Source organism: Anopheles cruzii, chromosome 2 (genome assembly GCF_943734635.1).
Source record: "Anopheles cruzii chromosome 2, idAnoCruzAS_RS32_06, whole genome shotgun sequence".
Lineage (NCBI taxonomy): Eukaryota > Metazoa > Arthropoda > Insecta > Diptera > Culicidae > Anopheles > Anopheles cruzii.
Window position 1 is genome coordinate 47,232,698 of NC_069144.1, and position 22,857 is coordinate 47,255,554.

Consider the following 22,857-nt stretch of genomic DNA (forward strand, 5'->3'; position numbering starts at 1 on the left):
GTTGTGGAGTCTGTACGTGGAGTTTGTCTGCCGAGTCTGCTTGCTATCGAAAGCCACACATTTGTTGCCAACACATGCTTCTTGGTGCTTGTTGGTGTTCAATGGACGGTGGTGGTACGGATTGGCTCACCGTCGGGAGATAAGACCGAAGATTGTTGCTGGGGGAGGGTTCTTGAAAAATGAAGAACGAAGCAGAAACTGCGCCGTTCTGCGCTGCACACAGGGGTCGGCGGATGAGCGAAGAAGATGATCAAGATGATACGCGCTCGTACGCGTTCGCAAAATTCACCACAAATCAGCTTCAATTTCAATCACCACAAAGGTTGGACCGAACCGGGGGCTTATTTGTGTATGTGGCCGTGCTCACTAACAGCGCGAACACCAGCCGAGCATTGGGAAATTTGAAACTTTTCAATTTAAATTTAATTACTCGCATTACCGGTAAGAAGAAAGTTCTGGTTCCGGGTCTTGCCTGGTCGAGTTCGAAGCGCGCTGAAACCTAAACCCGGTGCCGGCTGTTTCCTTTTACTGATTGATTATTTATGCATCACCCTTTTCGAATGCGCGTGTCGAGAGACGGATTTTCCGGCTTTTCGTTCGTTCGCGCGAAAGTCACCGCCGATTTCGCTCCCGCTTCACGGTTGGCGTGAAGTTTTGTGACGAATCTCAGCGACTTGAATACGCTTCGTACGTTTGCTTCCTGATACCCTGGAATAAATTACCCGCGGTGCTGATCAATAAATAGCATTCCCCCGGTGGATGCTGATTACGCGAACCCGAACAGATGTGGACGCTGGTTTCTATTGCGGAAAACTCTTGTTTATTGTTCGCTCACCCACCCGAACGGCGGGATGTGTTTGTGTTACTTGTTATTAGCGGAGCAGACCGGAAACTTTTTGGATCGCGCCACAGGCCGGGTTTTGGTTTTCCCTCCTCCTCGGAGGTCCAATCGATCAACGATCTCAGTCGGCCCGTCGGCGACGATCGTGGGCGTAGATTTCGCGCCGCAGAATTTCTGACGATTAAACGCTTTGGCTTGCGGTGCGCTTTTCCGCCGGAGGAAAATTGGCACATATGGTGTGTTCGCAAAACACGAAACGGAAGTCGGCCGCTGGCTAGCAGGCTGTTGGGCGCCTTCCATCGTTGGTCGGCACTGGTCGACCGCCGATGATTAATTGGCTTCCGACGATTAGCAGCTCCAGCACAGGCTAAATTAAGTCTTCGGTCTGTGCAAAGATGGAGCTTCTTATGTGAGATGGACACAAAAGATTGAATAATAACTCTTCAAAAATCCAGAAATAAAACATTCAGCTGATTCTTCCCGAATTCACTCGGAATCGATCGTACAGTTCGATAGTTTTACGGCCAAAACTGTTGCTATTAAAATGCTTTGTAAACAAATTTCTATTACATAAAATATTGCCAATTATCGAAAATTGACTAAAAACTAGAATCCAATATTTAATAAGTTTCATTATCGAAATATTTTTTTTTTTCAATTACTTCCACACTATCTGCTCATCGTTCGCTCATGGTTTAGAGTTTAATTTTCTACGCACCAGACAACATTATGATATCATTGTTACCGAAAAATACTAAAAACCGGGGGCTGGACAGCTAGCGTTAACCACCGATCGCGTTCGCTGCAACGGTTGCAACAGATTCCAAAAATAACAATGAAACCGCGGTTTCGTTGGCCCACGGAACCCGACCGAGCTGATGTCACCGAGCAGATGTCCGACCTGAAAATAAAATCTTCAAAACCATGTTCTACGCCCCGTTCCCCCTGGTTCTGAGCGTTTCTCCCAATCGGAAAACGGGGTTCCAGAAACGTGAAAATCGTGCAAAAATGTGCACATACGACTGTGGTTGGAGACAGTCAGCCTGCGCGGAAAACTGATGGCCTGGGTAATCCCCAACACCGACCAGTCGACCGGCTCGGGACTAAGATATACATGTCAGACTCCACGAATTCTCAGCTCGGTGCTGCGGTTGTCGCGCGCTCGAAAGTAAAACACATTTTAATGCCCACCGAGGACGGACGGACTCGTCGACTGGCGGACCGATTGGTGTGGGGACGTAAATATGTTTACTTAGTCCGACGTCTGTCCGTCCGTGCGGCGTCACAGGGCGACGCGAAAACACTGATCCGTTCCGTTCCGGTCCGGCGGCGGCGACGCGACCAATTGGCCGGCCAACGGAAAATGGACCAAACATTTCCGACAACCGATGGGCCGATCGTCGGCTTGCGTGCCCGTTCGCGGGGAAAGTAAGCCCATCATAAATTGCTGTGACCGGACTAGTTGGGCTTGGGCTAGGACCAGCAACTGGGCCGCTGTGGGGCCTGGGTTGCGTGACCAGCAGCATCATCTAGGTCGGAGTTCTTTCGGCCGGCTGGCCTTTCGAATCGATTTCGGTTTTTGGCAGCTTTGGTCCCATTTCTCCACTGATCGCCAATCGTGCGTAACGGCGAGGCGAGTGCCCGCTGGCTGGCTGGCTGGCTGACAAGCTCCAATAGTTTTCCGGGGCCCGTTTCTCGCTCGTCGGAGCAGGTCCCGTTGCGGCGGTTGCGCTGCCCGTCGGCAGAACTTACTATTCAAATTTGGGAACAGAACCGAACCGAACGGTGTCCAACGGGAACATCGGGAATCGCCGGGTTGGAGTGAAAATTGGTTTAAGGCGATTAGCAGCAACAGCTGCTAGAGGAGAGCTCCATTTATGATGCAGATTGAGTTGTGTGGCCAATTGGCTAGGCATTCGGTGGGCCGAAAGCCGATCATCGATCACCTGCTGCTGGCTTGTGCTGGGTGGTGCTGTTCGTCTGACTCATTTCCGGGATCATCAATCGGGATCAGGCACGTGTGTGCGAAGTAGAACGCCCGGACGTACGGTACTTTACTGGTGCCCATAAATAAGTTGGGGTTGCTCCCTTCCCCCCAAAAGAGAGCAGGAGCGAGGTCAGGGCGTAAATCTTGCTAGGACGGGAACACCTATGGGTCCGTAACCTTTACTGGACTCGTATGTCAAGTGAGTCACCGGAGGGACAGTTTTACGATGCGACAGTACTTTACGTGTTCTTTACGACCCGCAGACCAGCTGACAATCCTGCGCCGTGTGTTGTTGCGCATAAATAAAATCATGCGATCGTTCCGTGGATCTTTGTAGGAGTAACGAGACAAATATTTGTACAAGACATCCGAGGACAACAAGACACGCTTTTGACGTTCGCGATTCGCTACACGGTGGGACCGGGGACTCTTTGCGCACCGAAAGACTTTAATTCACACCCGTCCGAACCGCGTGGACGGACGGAAATCACATTCGCACCCTTGGTGGGCCCCATAACCACAACGGGTTTGCGTTTATGATCAGCGCCAAGCCGATTATGAAGCTCCACACCGGAGGACCTGTGGTACTGCGTGAGCTGAAAACTAACGAAGCTGAGTTCCATTCACTGTAAAGTAACATATTTAATCTTTTGTTTTCATCACCGCAGATAGTAGTTTAGTAAAGGCTGCTCCTGAGTGATGTCCATACGATTTGTACGATTATTGGTTGTCGTTTTTTGATTTTGGAACTTGTCTGTAGTCCTATTTGTTGTTGATCCAAACGCAATTTAGTGTTGGATGCATTTTTGTATATTATCATGATATGGAGACCCAACTTTTGGATGTTTTTGATGAGTTTAATCCGATGGATCCATACAAATCATCATAATAGCCACCACACACAGTTGCGAAGAAAATGCCTCACTTGAGAACAAGCAGTTCTAGAGGCCCGATCGTCGCGACTGACAGGATGAAGTGCGAGCCAAGAGGAAGAAACAGAGAAATTAAATTAGTAGACATTGATGGAAGTAGTGGCAAACACGACGTAGAAGGAGAAACATTTTCTTTTTGAACTCATCGCTAACGCCAGCCAAGGAAGATCGTTAGCTATCAGCCCGTGTAGTAACGACAAAATCTGTTCCCAACCATTTCCCCAGAGTGGCGCATCCTGTGTTGTTACACCAGAGGCCGCTATTCTAGGCACCGTCATGTCGTTTTAAATAAACATGCGGACGGACAGCGTTCGCTCCTGCCGCCATGGGCCGAGATGACAGATGGCGTGGCTGTAGGTTATGGCGCGCGTCTCGTGCTTAACTTTTGAACTTTGATCTCACCACCCTTTGGATGGCACACCATGACCCCCCACGATCCACCTTCTACCTACCTTGGTCACCAGGTACCAGGTGCGCTACACAGCATCGCAGCATGCGTGTGCGAACAGCGAAAGTGTGTGTTTGTAAACAAAGGCTTATCGTACCGTCGTCGTCGTCTTTCGCGCTGTCTATAGGCTCACCTGACTGGCTGACGTCCTTTCACTTGGGGCTTTGGGTGGGGGCTGGGCCTAACCACAGTGTCTGACACACTCACATACACACGCGGGGACCGGTTATTACTCACTCCATGGATCGCAGCGGCCAGCAGGCTACTCCACGAGGTCGCGCGATGAGGTTTTCGGGTAAACAAGAGCGTGCGCGTCGCTACTTTACGTCGCTTTGGCCATATTTGGATAAACAATCTCAATCTTCACAAGAGTATTGGTGGTGGTGTATGCTAATATGGCCCGGTGTGTGTGTGCTCGGTGGTCCCACGAATGATCGAAGGCTTCACGATCGGACCTCTAAAGTTACTCACTCTCAAGCTGCTCACTGGTGTCCCAGTTTTGCACCGTGGCTTGACCTCGCGAATTCGGACGTTGTTTTTGCAAAACGGAATATAGGTCGCCCACCGTTCGCATGCGCAGCAAGATAAGACCCGCAAGTCAGCGACCTCCAGATAGGATGCCGATTCCCCCCGGGAGTTTGGGATCGAACTTGGTGTAATGGTCCAGTTAATTTTAGACCTTCCACATTGTGGCACTTTCTCGCACGGGTTGGATTCGGCCACATTCTGGAACGCTCCGATGCCCTGGCCCCACGGATGACGTCATTTGGCGGGATATGGTCTCCTCGCAAAACACTCGCCGACGCCGTGCTTAATGTTGCAATGTTCTAAAATTAATCTTCTTTAGCTCCGCGCTTTGCTGCGGTGCGTCGAGTGACCACTAACGAGGGAAGATCGGAAGCAGACCACCGCCAAAACCAAAGACCAACGTCGGCGGCCGGTTTGGGCCGTTGGCGAATTTCGACACCGTGAAAGCGACGGATCGCTGAATGATTGTATTGAGGCGAACCGCGCGGATGGACACGTTTGTAAACAGAACCAGAACGACCGGCCGGCTCGCAAGTGTTGGGTTCCGTTGCACTGCTTCCGGCCGAACGGGGATATCCTGGGCGCACAAAATGTAAATACTTTTAGCCTATTTCGCAAAAGTTTAGCAACAGCATGGCGGAGCGACCCAAACATATGTGTGCGCCAGCAAACGCCACAACAAACGTGCGTGCAGCTGTTAACAAGCGAGCAAGCGGCCGCGCAAGACGCGATGAGGTAACCGGCGAGAGTACTCCCTAAAACACCGTCCACAGTCGCACAGCCGCTTGGCAGTATTAGGTCGGCATAAAAGTGCCGTTGAAAGGATGGGGTCGTAAATGTTAATTAACGAGCGACGGTTTTACGATCATCGAGAGAAGTGTCTTATTAATGAAGATGCAATAACCAACTGTATAAATAGGTGAAAAAGAAAATTTACTACTAATTTACACGAATTGCCCTAAGAACTCGTGGGTCAACATCATAGTGGCGCGAAGCACGGAATGTGGCGCCGCCACATTCATTCGGGTCGGGTCCGATTCCAGCGCCACACGCGGACACAGCCTTCGTTGTTTCCACTTTATGATCCACGCCATCGATCGTCGCATAGCTCGCATGCTTCGAGAATGGTTCGGTTGGACAGAAACGAACGGTTTCAGTCCTATGCAAATGCCACAAAATACACAGCAATGCACATAACCTCGCTGCAAACATATGGAGATGCATTCGGATACTTGGAGATTCGGAGAATTTCTTCGAAACCTACCCGCAGAGAAATCCGCAGGAGGACGGCACCACATGCCTAACACGGAAAGCACGAAGCGGCACCCGGTCCGACACGGTCCGGCTGTGGCCGATTTTTCATATTTTCCACTGGAAAATTCCCGGCATCTGCACTCGGCTCGCAGCGCAACGCCGCCATTCGGCTCAACCGATTTTTCGCGCTCATGTTTGTAATTTTTCATCGCCCCAGCCGGCCGTTCGGTCGGCACAAATATCGGCACATATCATGGATCAGGGCACGGCATAGCACAGCAACATAAAAATAACCTCAACACATGTGCAAAGCAGGGCTGGGCCGCTTTCTACCGGATTCGCGGGACCTTGCGATGGTATTAACAATCTTTTCCGTTCGCGAACGCTTTTCTATCAGTCAAGTAAAAGTAAGAAAGGAAACGAAAAATAAAAAAAAACACAGACCAGAACCACAGTCCCACACACGCCACGGATGTTCACAGAGGGTTCGCGGGTGATCGCGTGTGTGTGCTCGTTAGCGCATTACCACGCGCGCGTTCTGATGATCCTCCGTCCGCGCCTCCGATGGTGTACCGCGCCATTCCCCCGTGGTGGCCGTGGATCTAATTTTAATTTGTTTCATACGGATCGGATGTAAAACGGATCGGCGGAACAGCAGGGAAACATGTGTGTTTAACGGGAGTTACCGGGTAGTGTTCGGGGTGTGTGTGCGCTACACCGATTGATAACACTCGAGCCCCAATGTCTGCCAGAATTGCCTAATGTCGACAGAATTTCGATAGGTCTTTCTATTTCTCCAGATCACTTGATCAGTTGACGTGTAGATATTGTTTCGCTAGATGTGGCAAGGATTTTGATATGGAATTAGTAAACCGTGCTTACTAGACACCTCAACTGTTGAACTATGTAGTACGACAGCCGATCGACTCGAAGCGCATTCGAAGGATGTAGTGAACCATCGCCGGCATGTTGGCATAGGTTCTGGTAAACCTTTCGTCGTTCGGCAAGGAAAATTCCTTCCTTTTTGCCTGCAATTAGCACCACAGAGAAAAGGTCACGTCACGGTTGAGTATTCCTCCGAGCGCGCCCTGGCGGCCCTTTCGGGCCTGACACCGACCTCGAAAGGTTGGAATACTGGGCCGCGACTTTCTTCTCCTCCGTCTCTCTGTGTGTGTGTGTGTGTGGGTTGGCACGGTGACTGGTGGTCGGTTGTGCTCCCCGGTCCGCATAGTGCAGTCCGTGCTCATTTCAGGTTTATCATTAACCGCCTGGCCCCTTGGTAATTATCCCATTAATACCTATCGGAACCGTAATCGGGGCAATAAATATTTCTTGCAGCACTGGTGCGCACCATTTCTACGGTCAGGTCTTACGGCGGCATTGCATTGCCGAGAGTATGCAAACGTATGGCCGGCGAACAAGAGATCCCAGATAAGCTGCGAGGCTCCAATTCTTTCCGGGTTCTGTTTCTCCGTTGCGCGCAGAGATTCTGGAATGATCTGGATACTCTTGACATAATGTACGCGCCCGGAGATTGGTTCCGAGCCTCGGGCGCCTGCCCCGGGGGCAGGTTTGGGCGGTTTTGAGGATTAGCCAAGTTGCCAATGACCCTTTGGGCCGAACCGAGAAAGTGAGGTGGGTCTACCAAACTCCAGCAAACCGATGGCGCTGCATATCGGGTTCTATTAAGCTCTTTTATACGGCCGATCTGATGCGCTTTGCTGTGCCACGAAACGAAGTTCATCGTCCTGAGGCACGGCGGGGGCCTGCTTTTTCTGTCGCAAATGGGAGGAAAACAAACACACAAAAAAGTCACTTACACAAAAGCGATATAAAGCGAAAAAAAACTACGTAAATTAATCGACCGCGGCGCCATGGGTGTAGCGCGGGCAAAACATCTTGTAATGCCCCATTACACGCTATCATCTGCCGTTTGTTGTTTTTTTTTTGTTGACCATCACAGCGCGGGAGGGCGACGGTCTTCAGATTCGGTGGGGTGGCTCGCAGTCCAGTCCCGGGGGCCATATGGAGGGCCCCGAGCAGGCTTAGCGGGACTTCCACTTGGCAGACATTCCTGTTCCGGAGTGAAACTGAATCGTTATCCTCCGGCCAGCGCTCCGTGTGGGGGGTAACAGCGAAAGCAAAATCGCTCAATCGTCCGCAATCGACCACCGGAACCACCACCAACGAAGTACTGGTCACTGGTCAAGACACCGCAGCGTATAATACTCACAATCCCGCTTAGTTATCGTTTAGTGAGTTTCGGACAACGAACAAAAAGTTGATCTTTTAGTCGTAATTAGTGAAAAAACGCCACAAAATGATTATAGGTGGTGAAGTAGAGCACTACGCTTAGAAAGCAGTAACACCAGCCCCTAAGCAGTACAACTGGAGATTGCTTTTGTAAAGTTTCTTCACTGTAGGTCTTAAACAACAATTTCAACGTTTTGTTCCAAGAATGTCCATGGGAAATAAAATAGTTATTTCAACTCAACCATCACCGAAAAATCTGGTCAATAGTGTTATAAGAATCCCTATGACCTTAAATCTGGAATCTCTAAAATCTTAATGGTGAATCTCTATTAACTGTATCCTTGACCAGTTCAGCAATTTACAAGCGATGCGTAACGTGGTCGACATTGTTTGTTCTGCTAAACATGTTCCGCTATTCCTAATGCGAACGGCAAGCTCCAAATTGGAAACTTTAATTCAATTCAGTAACGGCGCCACCATTAGAAGGAGAACACCCAAACGAAAACGGAAGAAATAAACGTTCACCGAAGCGAAGACACAAGTGAACATTTCACACTTTATTTTGCGCGGATACCCCCACCCGGTGGGACGGAAGTATGGCAGGGTCGAGAAACACAGTTGTTTTCACCCTAAATGTAATTAAATTTCCCTCCGAAATCGTGGAAAGCCTGAGGGAATGCATGGAATGTGCGTCATCTACATGGAGTTCGTTCTCTGGAGTTCGACTCCCTGATTGGCACCCTGTTCGGGAGTTCGTTAAAAGCTAGATAATTATGAACACGTGCTGGCGCTGCAGCTCTCGGGAGTCACTGAAGCCGAAAGTAGTTTAATGTTGGGCTCCACGGCGCACGGGGGGACCGCCACATGCAAGGGTAGAGTTTCGATTCGTCATCCCGAGGTAAGCAAGGCACCCGGCATTAGGCCATAAGTCGGGTCGAACATCGCGAACCGCGCGTGACATGTTCCACAAGTAAAAGCTGCTGCTGGTGCTGCTTTCCGTCCAGGGGAACCGTTCCTTCGGATATGCTTTCACCGCCGGTGGTACCGCTAGAAAGATCTGTGTGTTGCAAACTCCGGCTCCGCGCCATTTTATTTTGCTTTGTTGATTGAGCGTAACCACAGAGGTTCCGCACCGGAACCGTCCTCCAGAGCCGAGTGAGCTGGAACTGCAAAATCGGAGCAAATTATCCACCCAGCCGTGTGCTGACCCTCCCATCTGTAGTTCAAAAATCATTAGCCTGTCGTCGGCGCGGAGAATGGCCTCGGCGGATGGTTGCCAATTAATTTTCTTTTCGCGCTTTCCTTTGAACTAACAGAGAAAAATGTGTCCCAAAAATGACGGGGTTGGCTAATTTTGGCACTGGCAGTCGAGGGTGACAACAAGTTTGCTTCCTGCTTGCTGGAACAAAAGACAATATCGAGTTGATATTGAGGGCATATACGATCTAGTAGTCTCAGGGGCGGTTGGTTTGAGGGACGGTTTCGTTGAGACATTAAGTGTGAAGATCTTCAGTGAAATATATTATTTTCGATGGGCGATATATTTGAATGCTTCTGCTTAGAAGCGTAAGCGACAATATTTGAAAGAAAGTGACACAAGTGACCGAGTTTTTGTACAGTAGATTTTAAATATTCGGTAAGGTGCAAGGTACTACGCTGTCTTAATTAGGAGACGTAGGTGAATCGAATCGTTCGATGTGCCTCAAAGAATGTTCACGAAGCCAGTGTACCATGGTGTGTTATATGTTGCTTTGCAGTCCACCTTAGACGGAAATGGCAATTCTCACTTCCCAAAGTGTACGCGGTTTTTTGTTTGTTCGTCAGAAGACACTGTGACTTTTCAGGTGCGTGCAACTCGATCCCGTCCGGACGCGATCGTATGTCAACACGATCGCTGCGCGTACCGGTGTGTCACGGCTCGCTCGGCGCAGGATTGCGCCGAAAGAGTGAATTGAATGTAAACAAATCTCCGTCAAATAAACGTCAAAAGACCCAGCATGCATGAGCGAAACTAATCCTCCACAAAGTGCAAACTCTCGCGATCTGAGAGAGAGAGAACGAAAGGAAGCGGAAATAATGGCATCCGATTACACGGTGGTGACGATCGATGTCCGGGGGCCCGTGTCCGTGGTTCGGTGGTGAAAATTGTTCATCGTAAAGTCGTACATCCCTTGGTGGTAGCATTCCCCACTATTCGTTGCACAATCAGTATTTTCATTTGGATTCTCAAGTGCAAGAAAAACCCTAATAAAATGGTCTCAAGTCCTTGACCCAAATCGGTGCTAGTCGAAATGCGGCGCTGCTCTACGATGACGGCGTTAGCCGAAAAGGTCTCGCAGATCACACGCGATCATGCGCTCTCATGGCTCGCGGTCTGGGATGCAGATCTCGCGAAGAGGAAGAAGAAGGTCCGAAACTTAATATAAACATGTTGTCATTGTGAGAGAGAGTCAAAAACAGGAGAGAGAAATCTTAAGCCGAGATAGAAGATCCCGCGATCGCCAGAGAGCTGGAGCTATGCAACATCGCGCAAGATCGCGATCGTACAGTGGCGCTGTGCGGTGATGCTACGTCACATGAGATCGTTGCGCGATCGTTGCTACGTTGATCGATCGCTTTTTGACCCTTTTGACGCTACCCAAACAATCTAACGATGTTCCTTTTCTTTTCAATTCCAGAGCGGAGAAAAATGCTTCATAAAGGTAGCGGATCTGTTACCAAAGTTCACATTTCTTGGCCCTAGCCTGGACGATGCACTAAAGCTCCAGAATCAGCACGATGAGCTGCTGCACCAGATACAGGTTGGTTTACCGTCCGTTATCAGACCCAAATGTGTTCGAACTTACTCACTGTTTTTCTGTGTGTCTCTTGTAGAACCTGCCCACGCCGCTGGAGGAGTTCTATCGAAAGATACAGGAGAAGATTGCATCCAACGAAAGACCCAACCCGACACTGATAGAGGAGATGGCCTCGTCGCTGAATGCCGTTTGGCACGACATCAAACAGCTGCTGGCCGAGCGGCGAGAGATCGTGACGCTGAACGTGAGCTTTTTCGAGCGGCTCGGCGAGGCGTACGGCAAGATGGCCTCGCTGGAGGTCGCCTGCAACGACACGATGATCCCGATCGAGATCGAGGCCGTGCGGGAGTTTCTCGAATCGTTCCGCACGCTGCGGGGCGACATGCTAAACAGCATCTCGGCCACCCTCAAGATTGGCAACCAGATGCTCGATCGATTGCGGGTCCTGTCCGAGATCGGGACCCTCGATTCGCGCCCGAACCACATCAAACTCGATGCCATACAGGCCACCGGCCAGGTGGAAGCGTGGCTGGAAGATCTCTCGAACCGGCGCAACCAGCTCGAGCAGGCGTGGATCTCACGCAAGACCCAGCTCGAGCAGTGCCTCACGCTGGCCATCCTGGCGAAGGAGCTCGAGGACATCGAGCAGTGCCTGAACCGGGTCCGGAGCCAGAACCTAAGCTCGTTCACGCTCGGCGAATCGGCGGAACAGGCACGCGATCTGCTCGAAACGTACCAGAGCCTCAAACCGGAAGCGGCCTTGCTGCGCGACAAATCGCTCAAGATCACGAAGGCCACCGAGGAGCTGCTGACGGGCGGATGTTTCGCGGGCGATGAAGCGTGCGCCAAGGCGTACAGTGTGCTGAACGCTTGCTCGGAGCACCTGGAGGAGATTGACCACCGTGAAACGCTGCTCGCGTCGTCGCGCGAGTTCTTCGGCCGAGCGGTGGTGATCCTGAAGAAACTGGATCAACTACAGCTGGAGGCCGGAAGCGCACAGATGCGCCCCTCGTCACCGAATGACCTGCCGCTGCACCAGAAGCTTCTGCAGGAGATTCGCGAAACGATCGGTGACGTACTGCAGGCCGGCTACTCGCTGGTGGACGACGTGGGACGCACGAAGCCGGAGGTGGCCGGTGTGCTGGCGATGATCGAGCGGATCGAGCAGCGTAAGCTGGACTTTGAACGGCACTGCAACGAGGAGAGCGAACGAACCGTGCGAGCCTCGCAAGCGCTGAACGAGTTCTTCGAACGGTACGGCCAACTGTACGCGTGGCTGGAGGAAGCATGGGAAGAACGCATCGTCCGGGGAAGCGGTATACACCGGATGGGTGACACTCTGCTCGAGGCCAAGGAGTGTTTGCTGTTGCATCACCAATTTCTGAACGATTTAGAGGTAAGAGGTAGATCCGGTTCCGGAACTGACACGAGCGCTAAATCATCTTCCGTTCCTTCCGTTGCAGATCAAAGGCAACGCTATAAATAACCTGCTCGTCCGGCTGACACCGAGCCTGGAGCATCTGGCCGACGGGCAGCGCGATGACGTGCAGCGCAAGATCGATCGCCTACGCCAGCGGTGGATCGAGCTGAAGAACTACGTCATCGAGCGGGTCGACCGGTTGAAGCTGTACATCAAGTTCCACCAGGAAGCGGAAACGTTGCGCAACCAGTTCGACGCGTACGCCATCCAGTTCGCGACGTTCAAGGACAACCCGGCCGACCACTCACTCATCCACGCCGCGACCGCCAACATTCGCCAGACGCTCGAGAGCCTGCGCACGATCGGGGCTCAGTTTGTGGAGCAATTGGAAAAGGTTGGTGGGGCCCGCGGGAGATTTGTTGTTGCGGTTGTCTGATGGTGCTGCACCTGCGTGAGTAAATCACGCAGACCACGAGGCGGACAATATAGCGGTGGTCGACTATATTGCGATAAACCTCGTATCCGGGGGCCCGGGACCGGGGATACTAAATAACGGATGAGTTGGACCACTGCCAACCGTCGGGGACAGATTGCATGCGTTGCGGGTTGGACGTGTTTGCATGGAAAGTTGGGTGTCGTTTCTGTGTGCGTGTGTGTATGTGTTTGTTGGTGGTCTAGCTGCTGTCTCACGGATCAACGCCATTGAATAATGAGTAAGTCCCCGTGTGTGAGAGCGGTACAGAGTAGGTCAACAGCACGAATCAACGCCACATGTACAGTGTTTAACAGGGTGATAAATTCAAATCCTCGATGATGAAATGCAGCAACCGATTCGCTTCGAATGCCAAGCGATCGCATCACCAATATTCGCCGGTAATTTGAACCCGGCCGTCTCCGGCGGCGACCTAGCGAACGGAGATCGACTCCGTGGGGTATCGTGTTGCCAGACCCCGGTGGTGGTTTTGGTGGTTTTTAATTAATTGCTACCGCCGCGTCTTAAACGTGTTTGAAGCGCATTGCATCGCATCGTAAGTCGCATAGTCGCAAATATTGCCGCCTCGATCGGCGGCGATCTGCTTCGAGTTGGCACCTTCGGTACGCGGTAGCAATGCGGCGAGTTAATCGATTAATAATTGCTATTACATGTTTACTGTTTTTGTTGAAAGCGCGTTCGCTTGTACGACAGCTCCGACCCCGTCGGATGATGGATTGTAGGAAACGAGGAACTTTGCAACGTTTTCGGTTGGAACTGGTTTTTTGAAACAGGAAATATTAAATAGCTATGAAGTGACACAATTCTAATTCTAATTATTCTAATCAAGAATCACATTTTAAACGGAAATACTTTAACATTTAATTCGCGATCTAAGAGCTAGTTAAAAACAGGGGACCAGTTTGTGAACGGTTTCTTCACTTTTCCAACCGCTGGCGCTGCTCGAGAGAAAGTGAAAAGCGCAAACACACGCCATTTGTCGGGCGGTCAATCATTTCGCTGCCGACCACGAGTCCGCGAGTTTTCCAAACGCCTTCACTCCGTGTGTGAGGGCGGTGGCAAATATTGTGGCTCGCTCCAATGTTTGTTGGTTTTTCCACCCATCAGGCGCGCGCGATCTCGCTCTCTCTCACTGCTTCCGTGCTCTTTCGCCCGATATGAAATGGTTTCCTAATTCCCGTGCGCGCTCTTTCTCTTTTCTTATATTTATACGACGATGCCAACCGGACCCGAAACCCGACTAACCGCCCGGTAGATTGTGGACCCATACTTGCAGAAATCGCGCGCAGCGCAGTACGTCGAGCGAACGCTCGCCGAGTTCGGCAATCGGCAGTTGGCGATCAGTAATGAGTGGGACAGCTGGAACAGTCGACGGCGCACGGAGACCACTCTGAAGGAAATCATGTCCGCCAATATGGAGGTAAGCTGCTGGGGACCCCCTTGGGCACCGTAAACGGGCTCTAATCTCTAGTTTGTCACAGACACTGGCCATGGCGTCGAAGCTGGAGGAGCAACTGTACCCAGTGTTCAGCACCGCACTCGACAATCCGTCCGATCTGATGGAGTTTATCGGACGCAAGCGGGCCCAGATGCAGGCTGACGTTCGGGTCGCCGAGCTTGACCTGACGCACCGGTTCGACACGATCAATCAGCTGGAGGCGGGAGCCGGTACGTCCGGTGGTGTCGTCGTGGAGGACGTGGTGGCCGTGAAGAATAACCTCAACTCGATCAAGACTCGGCTCCACTCGATGGCGGCCGACTTTAGCGAGCTGACGGGGGCGATCGAGCAGTTCCTCACGTCGATCGTGCGGTGCCGCGACAGCATCAAGGAGTACTTCGCCACCAAGCAAACGGTGACCGGGCCGGGAAGTGTCGAAGCGATCGCCGAAGGCTACGAGCAGTTTAAGCAGGCCACCATGGAGCACTTCCGGGGGTTGCTGCAGCAGAGCGAGCAGATCATCGAGCGAGTGAAGGGCCAGGAGCCGCCCGGTGCGAAGGAAATGGACACGGACAAGATCATCACGCTGCTGGAGAACCTGCGGACGTACTTCGAGTCGCAGACCGAGTCGGAGAACTGTGAGCTGAAGAAGCAGCACAACGTGCTGGCGTTCGATCGGGAGCTGAACGAGGTGCGGGCCACCATTCGCGGTGCCGTCGAACGGCTGGACGCCCAACGGGGCCAGTTCGGTGAGAACGTAGCCGAGGCCCAGGCCAGCCGGGTGGCCTTCGAGGAGCAAGCAGCCGCATTGCAGGTGAGTGGCACCAGTGGGAACTTCAAAGCCGTGTGCGACCTATTAATCGTGACAGGCTGACAGCGAATTGCATTCGCTTTGTGTGGTCGGTTGGCTGGCTGGCTGGCGCCAAGTGATGCGCCCCGTGTTGGGATGATCTTGAATTTCGCGCGAGTTGCGAACATGAAAATGAGATGAAAAAAAAAACGGTGGGAAGTGAGTGTTGTTTTTTCAAGTTGATCCACCACGAGGAAGGTGGAGGGCCGTCTTCATGTGCGGGTTGTCATAACTTTGAGCCGTGAGCGAGACACGATCGCGTAGGACGATCATAAGCACACACACACGGCACACGGTGTTGGGTTTTTGGTGGAAGGCGGAAAATTGAAAAACAAGCAGCAGCGAAGTTGTGCCTGGTGAGAGATGTCCAAGGGGTGTTCTGGCACGACTGTTGATCGAGGCAATTATTGATGGGCACCGATGGCGGCGGCGGCCCGCACTCTAGTCGCGAGGCGACGAAATTCCTATTTTTACGAAACAGAACACCCGTAATCGATCGGGCCCTGCCGACGAGGCAGGCGAGTGTGGCGATTGCCATATCTTGGCAAAAAGGTGGCCCATCAAGGGTTCTCGATAGTAGGGGCGGGCCGCCCAAAAGATCGGCTAAAGATAGAGCCGAGAAGATATTAAATCTTGGCGCGGTTGGCGCTCTTGGCGCTCTACGGCTGACAGGATGGCGATAAGCGACATACGAGGGCGAGACGTGTCTGAGAATGCGTTCTCTGTTCCGCTGCAAGGATTGCATTGAATGGTCCCGCAAGCCCAAACTTTACGAAAACGGTGTGGTCCGTCGCGATTCGGGTCGGGATTGTTTTGCAATCCGCAGTCCGTGTGTTTTGATTAGCAATCGTCAAAACAAACTACCACACGCATTGCGCATTGGTGGTCAAAGACCGTTTTGTTGTTCTGCCCCAGTCTAACCTGGACCGACGGACGGGGGCCCTGTATTTCGATGCACATTCGCCGTGTGCCGAGCACAACAATGTCTCTTGCTATTTAGCCGTAGGCCGGAAAAGCCTAGGTTGTGTTTGGATCAGCTTCCTACTAATGTTCAACTTCCCGGTTCGAAATTCATCAACAGCAGCAACAGCAGCATCGAGTCCCATTCAATGTGAGCCGATGCGCGATGCGGCGGAGCTGTGTAAATATTTATAGAACCGTGTGATTTGTTTGTTCTGGGTTCGGTACCACACGCGAGCGCACGCCCGCTCGAACGACACCGAAACGCGGATTGAGGTCCAACGGACACGGACCGACACACTCATAACGCGGCGTGCACGTCATGAGGGTTTAGACGGATCTCTTCCTCGACGTGACAGCGCTCGCAGCGCTGCATCAACCGCGAGGGCGGGCCTCTGAGGGAATGATGATGAATGATGAATGATCTCTCCCCTGGACCTTTCAGCATCTCTGGCGGCGCTCATTTTTCTGTCACTAACAATTAGCGATCTTGCGCACCTGTTGCCCCCCTAGCCCAGGGCGCGCGGAAAAGCATGATGTAGTTGGCCAGCCCGAGTAGCAAGCTATTAAATCGCTGTCAGAAACGATATCGGAAATAATTTCGCTTCTTTGATCTCTCTCACGCATGCATCAATACAGGAACTGCAGCAGCGCGTCGACGCGTTCATCGGTTCCGGAGCGGAGCTCGTCCGGCAGTACCCAGAGACGAGCCCGTACGTCACCTCGGAGACACACCGAATCCGTGACGAGTGGACCGAGTTACGGCGCAGGATCGAGGAACATCGGCAGCTTTTCGTCGTCGCGATCGAGTACTTTGAGCTGGTCGGACAGGTAAGTGCCGGACAGGATCTGCCGAAATTGGACAATCGGTAACCTCTGCTCCCTGGCTTACAGGTCGAGAACAACTATCGCAACCTGAACGCGGACCTCATCAACGCCAACAACAAGCTGACGATCCTGAACAACGTGGACGTGGCGAACGATCTGGTGGCACAGGTCGACGGTACGATCCGGGCCAACGAAACACCTCAGCTCGAAGCACTGAAGCGCATTTCGGCCCTGTCGTCGCAGCTCTACCGACACGATAAGACGGTCACGATCTACACCGAAAACACGAAGCTGTTCCAAACGTTCTACAAAATCAAAAGCGAAGTCTACGAACGGGTCAAGGAGCTGTCGGAACAGCAGCAACAGCGCGAGCAGCAGCTACGGCACGAGCAGGAGCAACGCGAACTGGAACACCAGCGGCTGGAGCAGCAGCAGCGAGAACAGGAACAACAGCGGCTCGAACAACAACGGCTCGAGGAGCAAAAACGGGAGCTAGAGGAACAACAACGCCGTCTTGCGCAGCAACGTCTAGAGCAGCAACGGATCGAACAACAGCAACGCGAGCTAGAGCAACAGCAACGCGAGCTTGAGCAGCAACGCCTTGAGCAAGAGCAACGTGAACATCAATTGCGGCTCGAGCAACAGCAACGGGAGCTTGAGAAGCAACATCTCGAGCAGCAGCAGCGCCTCGAGCAGCAACGCCTCGAGCAACAGCAATGGGAGCTTGAGCAGCAGCAACGGCAGCTCGAACAGCAACGCCTCGAGCAGCAACAACGAGAATTAGAGCAACAGCGACTTGCGGAGCAACAACGAAAGGCCACCGTTGTTGAGGACGTCAAGATCACGACCACCACCACCACAACGTCACCGCACGGTGGCGGTTTGCCGCATCAGCAGCAATCGTTCGAAGTGAAGACCATCGACGAGGCACAGTACCTGCAGGAACCGCAGGCCCCGCTCGTAATTCAAACGGTCGAAGAGCAGATTCATGAGCAAATCCACGAAGTCTTTACATCCACGACGACGACGGCGGGTACCGTTCCGTCGTCGTCGCCGCCGGAAGTGAGCCTACGCGTCGTACAACCGCTGGCCGATGTGTGCGTGCAGGAAGGACAGCGGGTGCGCATGCAGTGCGTGATCGCGGGCCACCCGGAACCGATGGTCGAGTGGTACAAGAACGGCGTCAGCGTGAACGGCAATCCGGACTATCGGACGGGCTTCGATCCGACGAGCGGTGTCTGTACGCTGGTGATCGACGAAACGGTGACGGCCGACAGTGCCGATATCCTGTGCCGGGCAACGAACGAGGCCGGAGTGGCCGACACCACCGCTCGGTTGTGGGTAACGGAGGAGGCCTCGCCGCCGCAGGTGATACCGTCCGGCACGGCACCCTCCTTTACGATGCCCCTGCTGGATGGTGGCGTGGCACAGGAAGGACAACCGTTTCAGTATGATTGCGTTGTTGCCGGGAGTCCGGTTCCCGCGGTGCACTGGTACAAGGGCGATCGGTGTATCGATGGATCACCCGATTACCGGCAAGCGTACGATCCTGCGTCGGGTGTGGCGTCACTGCGCATCGAGCAGGTGTACCTCGAGGACCAAACACACTACACGTGCCGGGCGATCAACGATTGTGGTTCGGACCAAACGAGCGCATTCCTGACGGTCAAACGTAAGTAGCGCCTGCGATCGATCGGTGAGTGACAATTAGTTGGGTGTGATGTGTTTCTCGTCGCTGAAGCGGTGTCTCTGTGCAGTGAGAAAGCAGGGCCCGAGACGTACGTGATGTCGAAGTGTTGCAGTAGGCAAAGCGATCGAATGGAGGCGCCTGGTAACCGATCGATGGAGGCGCCTGGTTACTTACGAAATGACAGTAACCATGCGCCTCCATCGTTTTGTTCGTTATAGTAGCCACTGTAGATTTGGATCGCCTATCAAGTGGCTTCGAAGAGCAGAACCATTAACGTAGAATGGGGGTAAAGTGAGGTTAAAATTCTAATCGTATCTCTTGGCGAGGCGAGTGTCCATAAAGCATCCCGATAATCCGTGGCCGCGAGTGGCGCGCGTGTTTCGGTCAAACTCAATTAATCTTCCATCACGGATGCGCAGCACACACGGGTTTCTAGTCGGCTGTCACCGGCAGTTATACGCGCGCGCAACATTCCTTCTAATGGTGCGTGCGCTAATCTTTTGCAATAATTCTCTGCACCACCAGCAATCGAAACGGACAGCTCTCTGGGAGTCGCTTCTTGGTTTAAAGTGGTGCGTGTAGTGGCCAGACTACTGCCAAGCGGCCTACAAGTAGCAGCTTCCGATGATGCTCTTCTCGCAGGGGGCGACATTTGAGATTACACGCCCGATTGCATTGGTCCATTAGCGGCTGGGCGACGGCTCTTTTGCGTTGCTACTTTGTAGCGCACGATTCAACGAGGGGCTCCCGGTGGTGGCCTTAAGTCGGTGGCCAGTACGAGGGGCTTGTCAATGATATTACACACTCGATTTCCCGAGGGTAGCTAACGAGATTGCCAGAGAGCGTGGACACGGAAGGTTTGCAGCAGAAGTTGGGGAAGATCAGAACCATGACTTGTTGGAACTAGTTCAGCTGTTCTTGTCGCACTTTGCAAGTGTTCCACGAGATTTGTCGTGCATCTATGGCGAACGTTGGCTGCCGTTTCGGGAAAACGAAACGCATTGCTACAGACAACACCCAGACAACAGTCGGAAAAAGAATCGCCAAGAAACCATGTTCGAATCGTCCGACAAACTCGATCGTGTGATCTATTTTTGAGGGCACCGTCCGAAGATCGCCACCCAACCCAAGAATCAGCTGCTCGCACCTGTTCGCCTTCGTTCGATGATGACGCCCTCACTCTGTGTCCGTCTCTCCCTCTCTCTTTCGCAGCGCTGGAACCCACGGAGTTCCCGGCGTTCCCGGAGCCCCTGTCGAACGTGATGGCCCGCGTGGGCCAGAAGATACGGCTCGAGGCGCGCGTTACCGGCACACCGACACCGGAGCTGCGCTGGACCCACGACGGGAAGCCCTTCACGAACCGTGAGGTGAAAGTAAGTCTCAGTCCATCTCTTCTTTTTGCTCATATTCACACACACAATGATTCCACCGAAAACAACAACAAAAGCCCGCGTGATCCGCGTGTATATAGCCCGAAGGTAGTGCTCGTAGTAGCAGTAGTCACCCGTCCCGCGCAATTAAGCCATTCGCGCGCTCATCGAGCACATCGTTTCAGGTTGTCAAACGCGCATTAGTGACGCACATTTCCCCCGTAGTGGCCAGGTTTGTACATAGCTCTTCCCCCTCGTCCCCCCTGCTGTGCTCTCCTTCTTTGGTTCCTTTTGGAAATCCCCCCCGCTTTCCCGCGGAGTGGTCGCGTTTCGCAGGACGATTTGGACGCGCCCGTCCGTGTCCTCCGTCCGTCATCGCATGTACCTTAGCACCCCGCATCGAGCCAGCGAGTGTGTCTCTCCCCGTGTGTGTCTCCGTGTGCTCCGATTTTAATTATAATGGTTAAAAATAGATAAATCTTTCTCTCGCACACACTCACGGCTCCGGGGAGTCGGCGCAAACAGAAAGATTGCCGACGGCTCCGGATACGCATGAACACTGCCACGCTGCTGGGGTGACAAACTGTCGCCGTCGCCGTCGTCCGTCGTCCGTCACCGTCGTCCGTCACCGTCGTCGTCGGTCCCGAGTCAAGTTACGAAAATCGGTGACCACAGGTATCGGCCCGTCAGTGTGTGTGTGTATTGGTGTTGGTGTGTCCCGATATTGATAGGTGCGCGCGCGCAACGTACGATCGAGTAGAGGGCGACGACGAATATATACAAGGCTGGTCAATAAGTTTGTATCATCGACAAGAAAAACACATTTTTATGGTTTGAAAGACACCTTATCGTTCGGTATGGTCTCCTTTAACATCTATACTTTTGTTCCAAGGAGACTCCAATTTATAAATTCCATCCCTGAGGTGAGAAACTGATGCTAACACCTTTTTGAGCGATTTCTGGAAACGAACTCGTGCTTGGAGCTGAAGAACCAGGTTCCTACCATTTCTTAGCCTCTTGTCTTGATTCAGAATCATGGCGATAGACCCAAGTCTTGTCCATAGTGATGAATCGACGCACAAAATCCACTTTATCCTTTCGAAAAAGCCTGTATTTTTTCTACGATTTCCCGGGCTCTTTAAAAAAAGGCCCGGGACTTATTGAACGATGTGTTAAGTGTTGTGTCTGTTTTTTGACGTTTTTGGCATGGATCATCTTGAAGGCTACTACGACCGTGTTTAAACTCAGAAATCCCCCTTTTAATGTACTAATTGAAGTCGAAGAGTTCTTATACATTTTCAACATTCGTTCATAAATTTCCTTTGCTTTCAATCCTTCCAAAAATAAAAATTCCATCACTGCACGATACTTGATTTTTTTCCGTTGTAAAAAATACTGTGACAAGTCGATATGTCGAATGGCTTGTAAAAAACAAATTAACAGCCCTATTATGGTTCTCGATTCGAGTCGTCGAACGGTCATCTGTATTCATCTGTGTTCATTTGGTTATCCACTCGCCCGTTCGAGCTCTCGAACGGAAATCTTCAACTGGATGAACGCTTTCTGTTGAAAGCTTTCAACTGAATGAACTTTTCCGTTCGACAATCGGTATTATGGTTCTCGAACGGAAACTCGAATTCGACAATCCGGCTTCCGACAACTTTTTGCATCGGAAAGAGCCGTTCCGTTAGGATGTCTTTCATTTTATCAATTATTTTGTATTGTTTATGCTGCGCCGTGCAAAGATAGTGATATTTTCAAAGATAGTTTGTATTTTGGTGATGAAAAATTAAATTTGTCAAATTTACATCGCAATATTTTGCGAAGAATCTTAGTATTTTCAGTTCTTTTACTGGCACTGTCGCTAGTCCAAAGTAGGTCTGCCTAACTAAGAGCCTGCTCTACAGCAGATAGGATAAGTGATAGGGAACTCAGTAGCTCACACATTGGTGTACATCAAGAACAAATAATCATGTACACCGAGAACGCGTAAACGTTGAACCAACAACTGTCTCGTTATTATGGCCGGCGACAGAGCCGCACCGAATCCGAACGTTGCTTGCCGATCACCGATCACTTTCATCGCGTTGGAGAACGGGACCAGCTAGCAGCCGAATTCGCTGTGCGACCCGGGACTAACCGCACAAGCCGTCGCGCATTTCGTTCGCTATTTCGTGCGCGAACTTGTACTCGTGATCTCGGTGATCCGCCAGCTTACAATATTTCGAGTTACAACCTTTTACACATCTAAAAATTTCAAAAATATAATAGCAAGAATCGCACGCACAGCTGATCTGCTATCTGTGTATGTGTATCTGTGTGTGCAATGTTTACAAAAATGCACAAGAAATGACAGTTCGTACTCAAAGAGCTTGAAAAGCTTTCACATTTAAGCTTTTTAGCACATTTTAGCACATTTAGCACTCGGAGCTTCTCGATTCGACAACCATAATAGCGTCGTTCGTGTTCGACATTCGCGTTCGAGACTCGGATGAATTTTTCCGTTCGAGAACGCGGATCGGGGGGTAAGTTACCGATTGAAATGAAACTTTACATACGTTCATATGAAGAGGGTACCAATATAATAAAACAAAAATTAGGCTTGTGGAAGCGATGCTACGAACTTATTGAACAGCCAGTATGGCCGACGGATGGACCGTAGAGCACCGGGAGGGGACAAAAGAATCATGTGGCAGATGTGACCCAGTGCTCCGGTGTTCCGGTGCTCCGGTGACGGATGCTCCACTGGTTGGCTGGCTGGCAGGTT

General features: G+C 51.8%; 1 protein-coding gene across 1 annotated transcript in view; it reads left to right on the top strand.

The window, feature by feature from the left end:
• Positions 1 to 22,857, top strand: part of LOC128279201 (uncharacterized) — a 50,923-nt gene that overhangs the window by 14,147 nt on the left and 13,919 nt on the right. The window contains exons 9-14 of the mRNA XM_053017919.1: positions 14,210 to 14,374; positions 14,436 to 15,206; positions 16,842 to 17,033; positions 17,097 to 17,442; positions 17,869 to 18,702; positions 19,933 to 20,093. Of these exons, the coding sequence (XP_052873879.1) occupies positions 14,210 to 14,374; positions 14,436 to 15,206; positions 16,842 to 17,033; positions 17,097 to 17,442; positions 17,869 to 18,702; positions 19,933 to 20,093 (2,469 nt within the window). The remainder of the gene's footprint in view (positions 1 to 14,209; positions 14,375 to 14,435; positions 15,207 to 16,841; positions 17,034 to 17,096; positions 17,443 to 17,868; positions 18,703 to 19,932; positions 20,094 to 22,857) is intronic.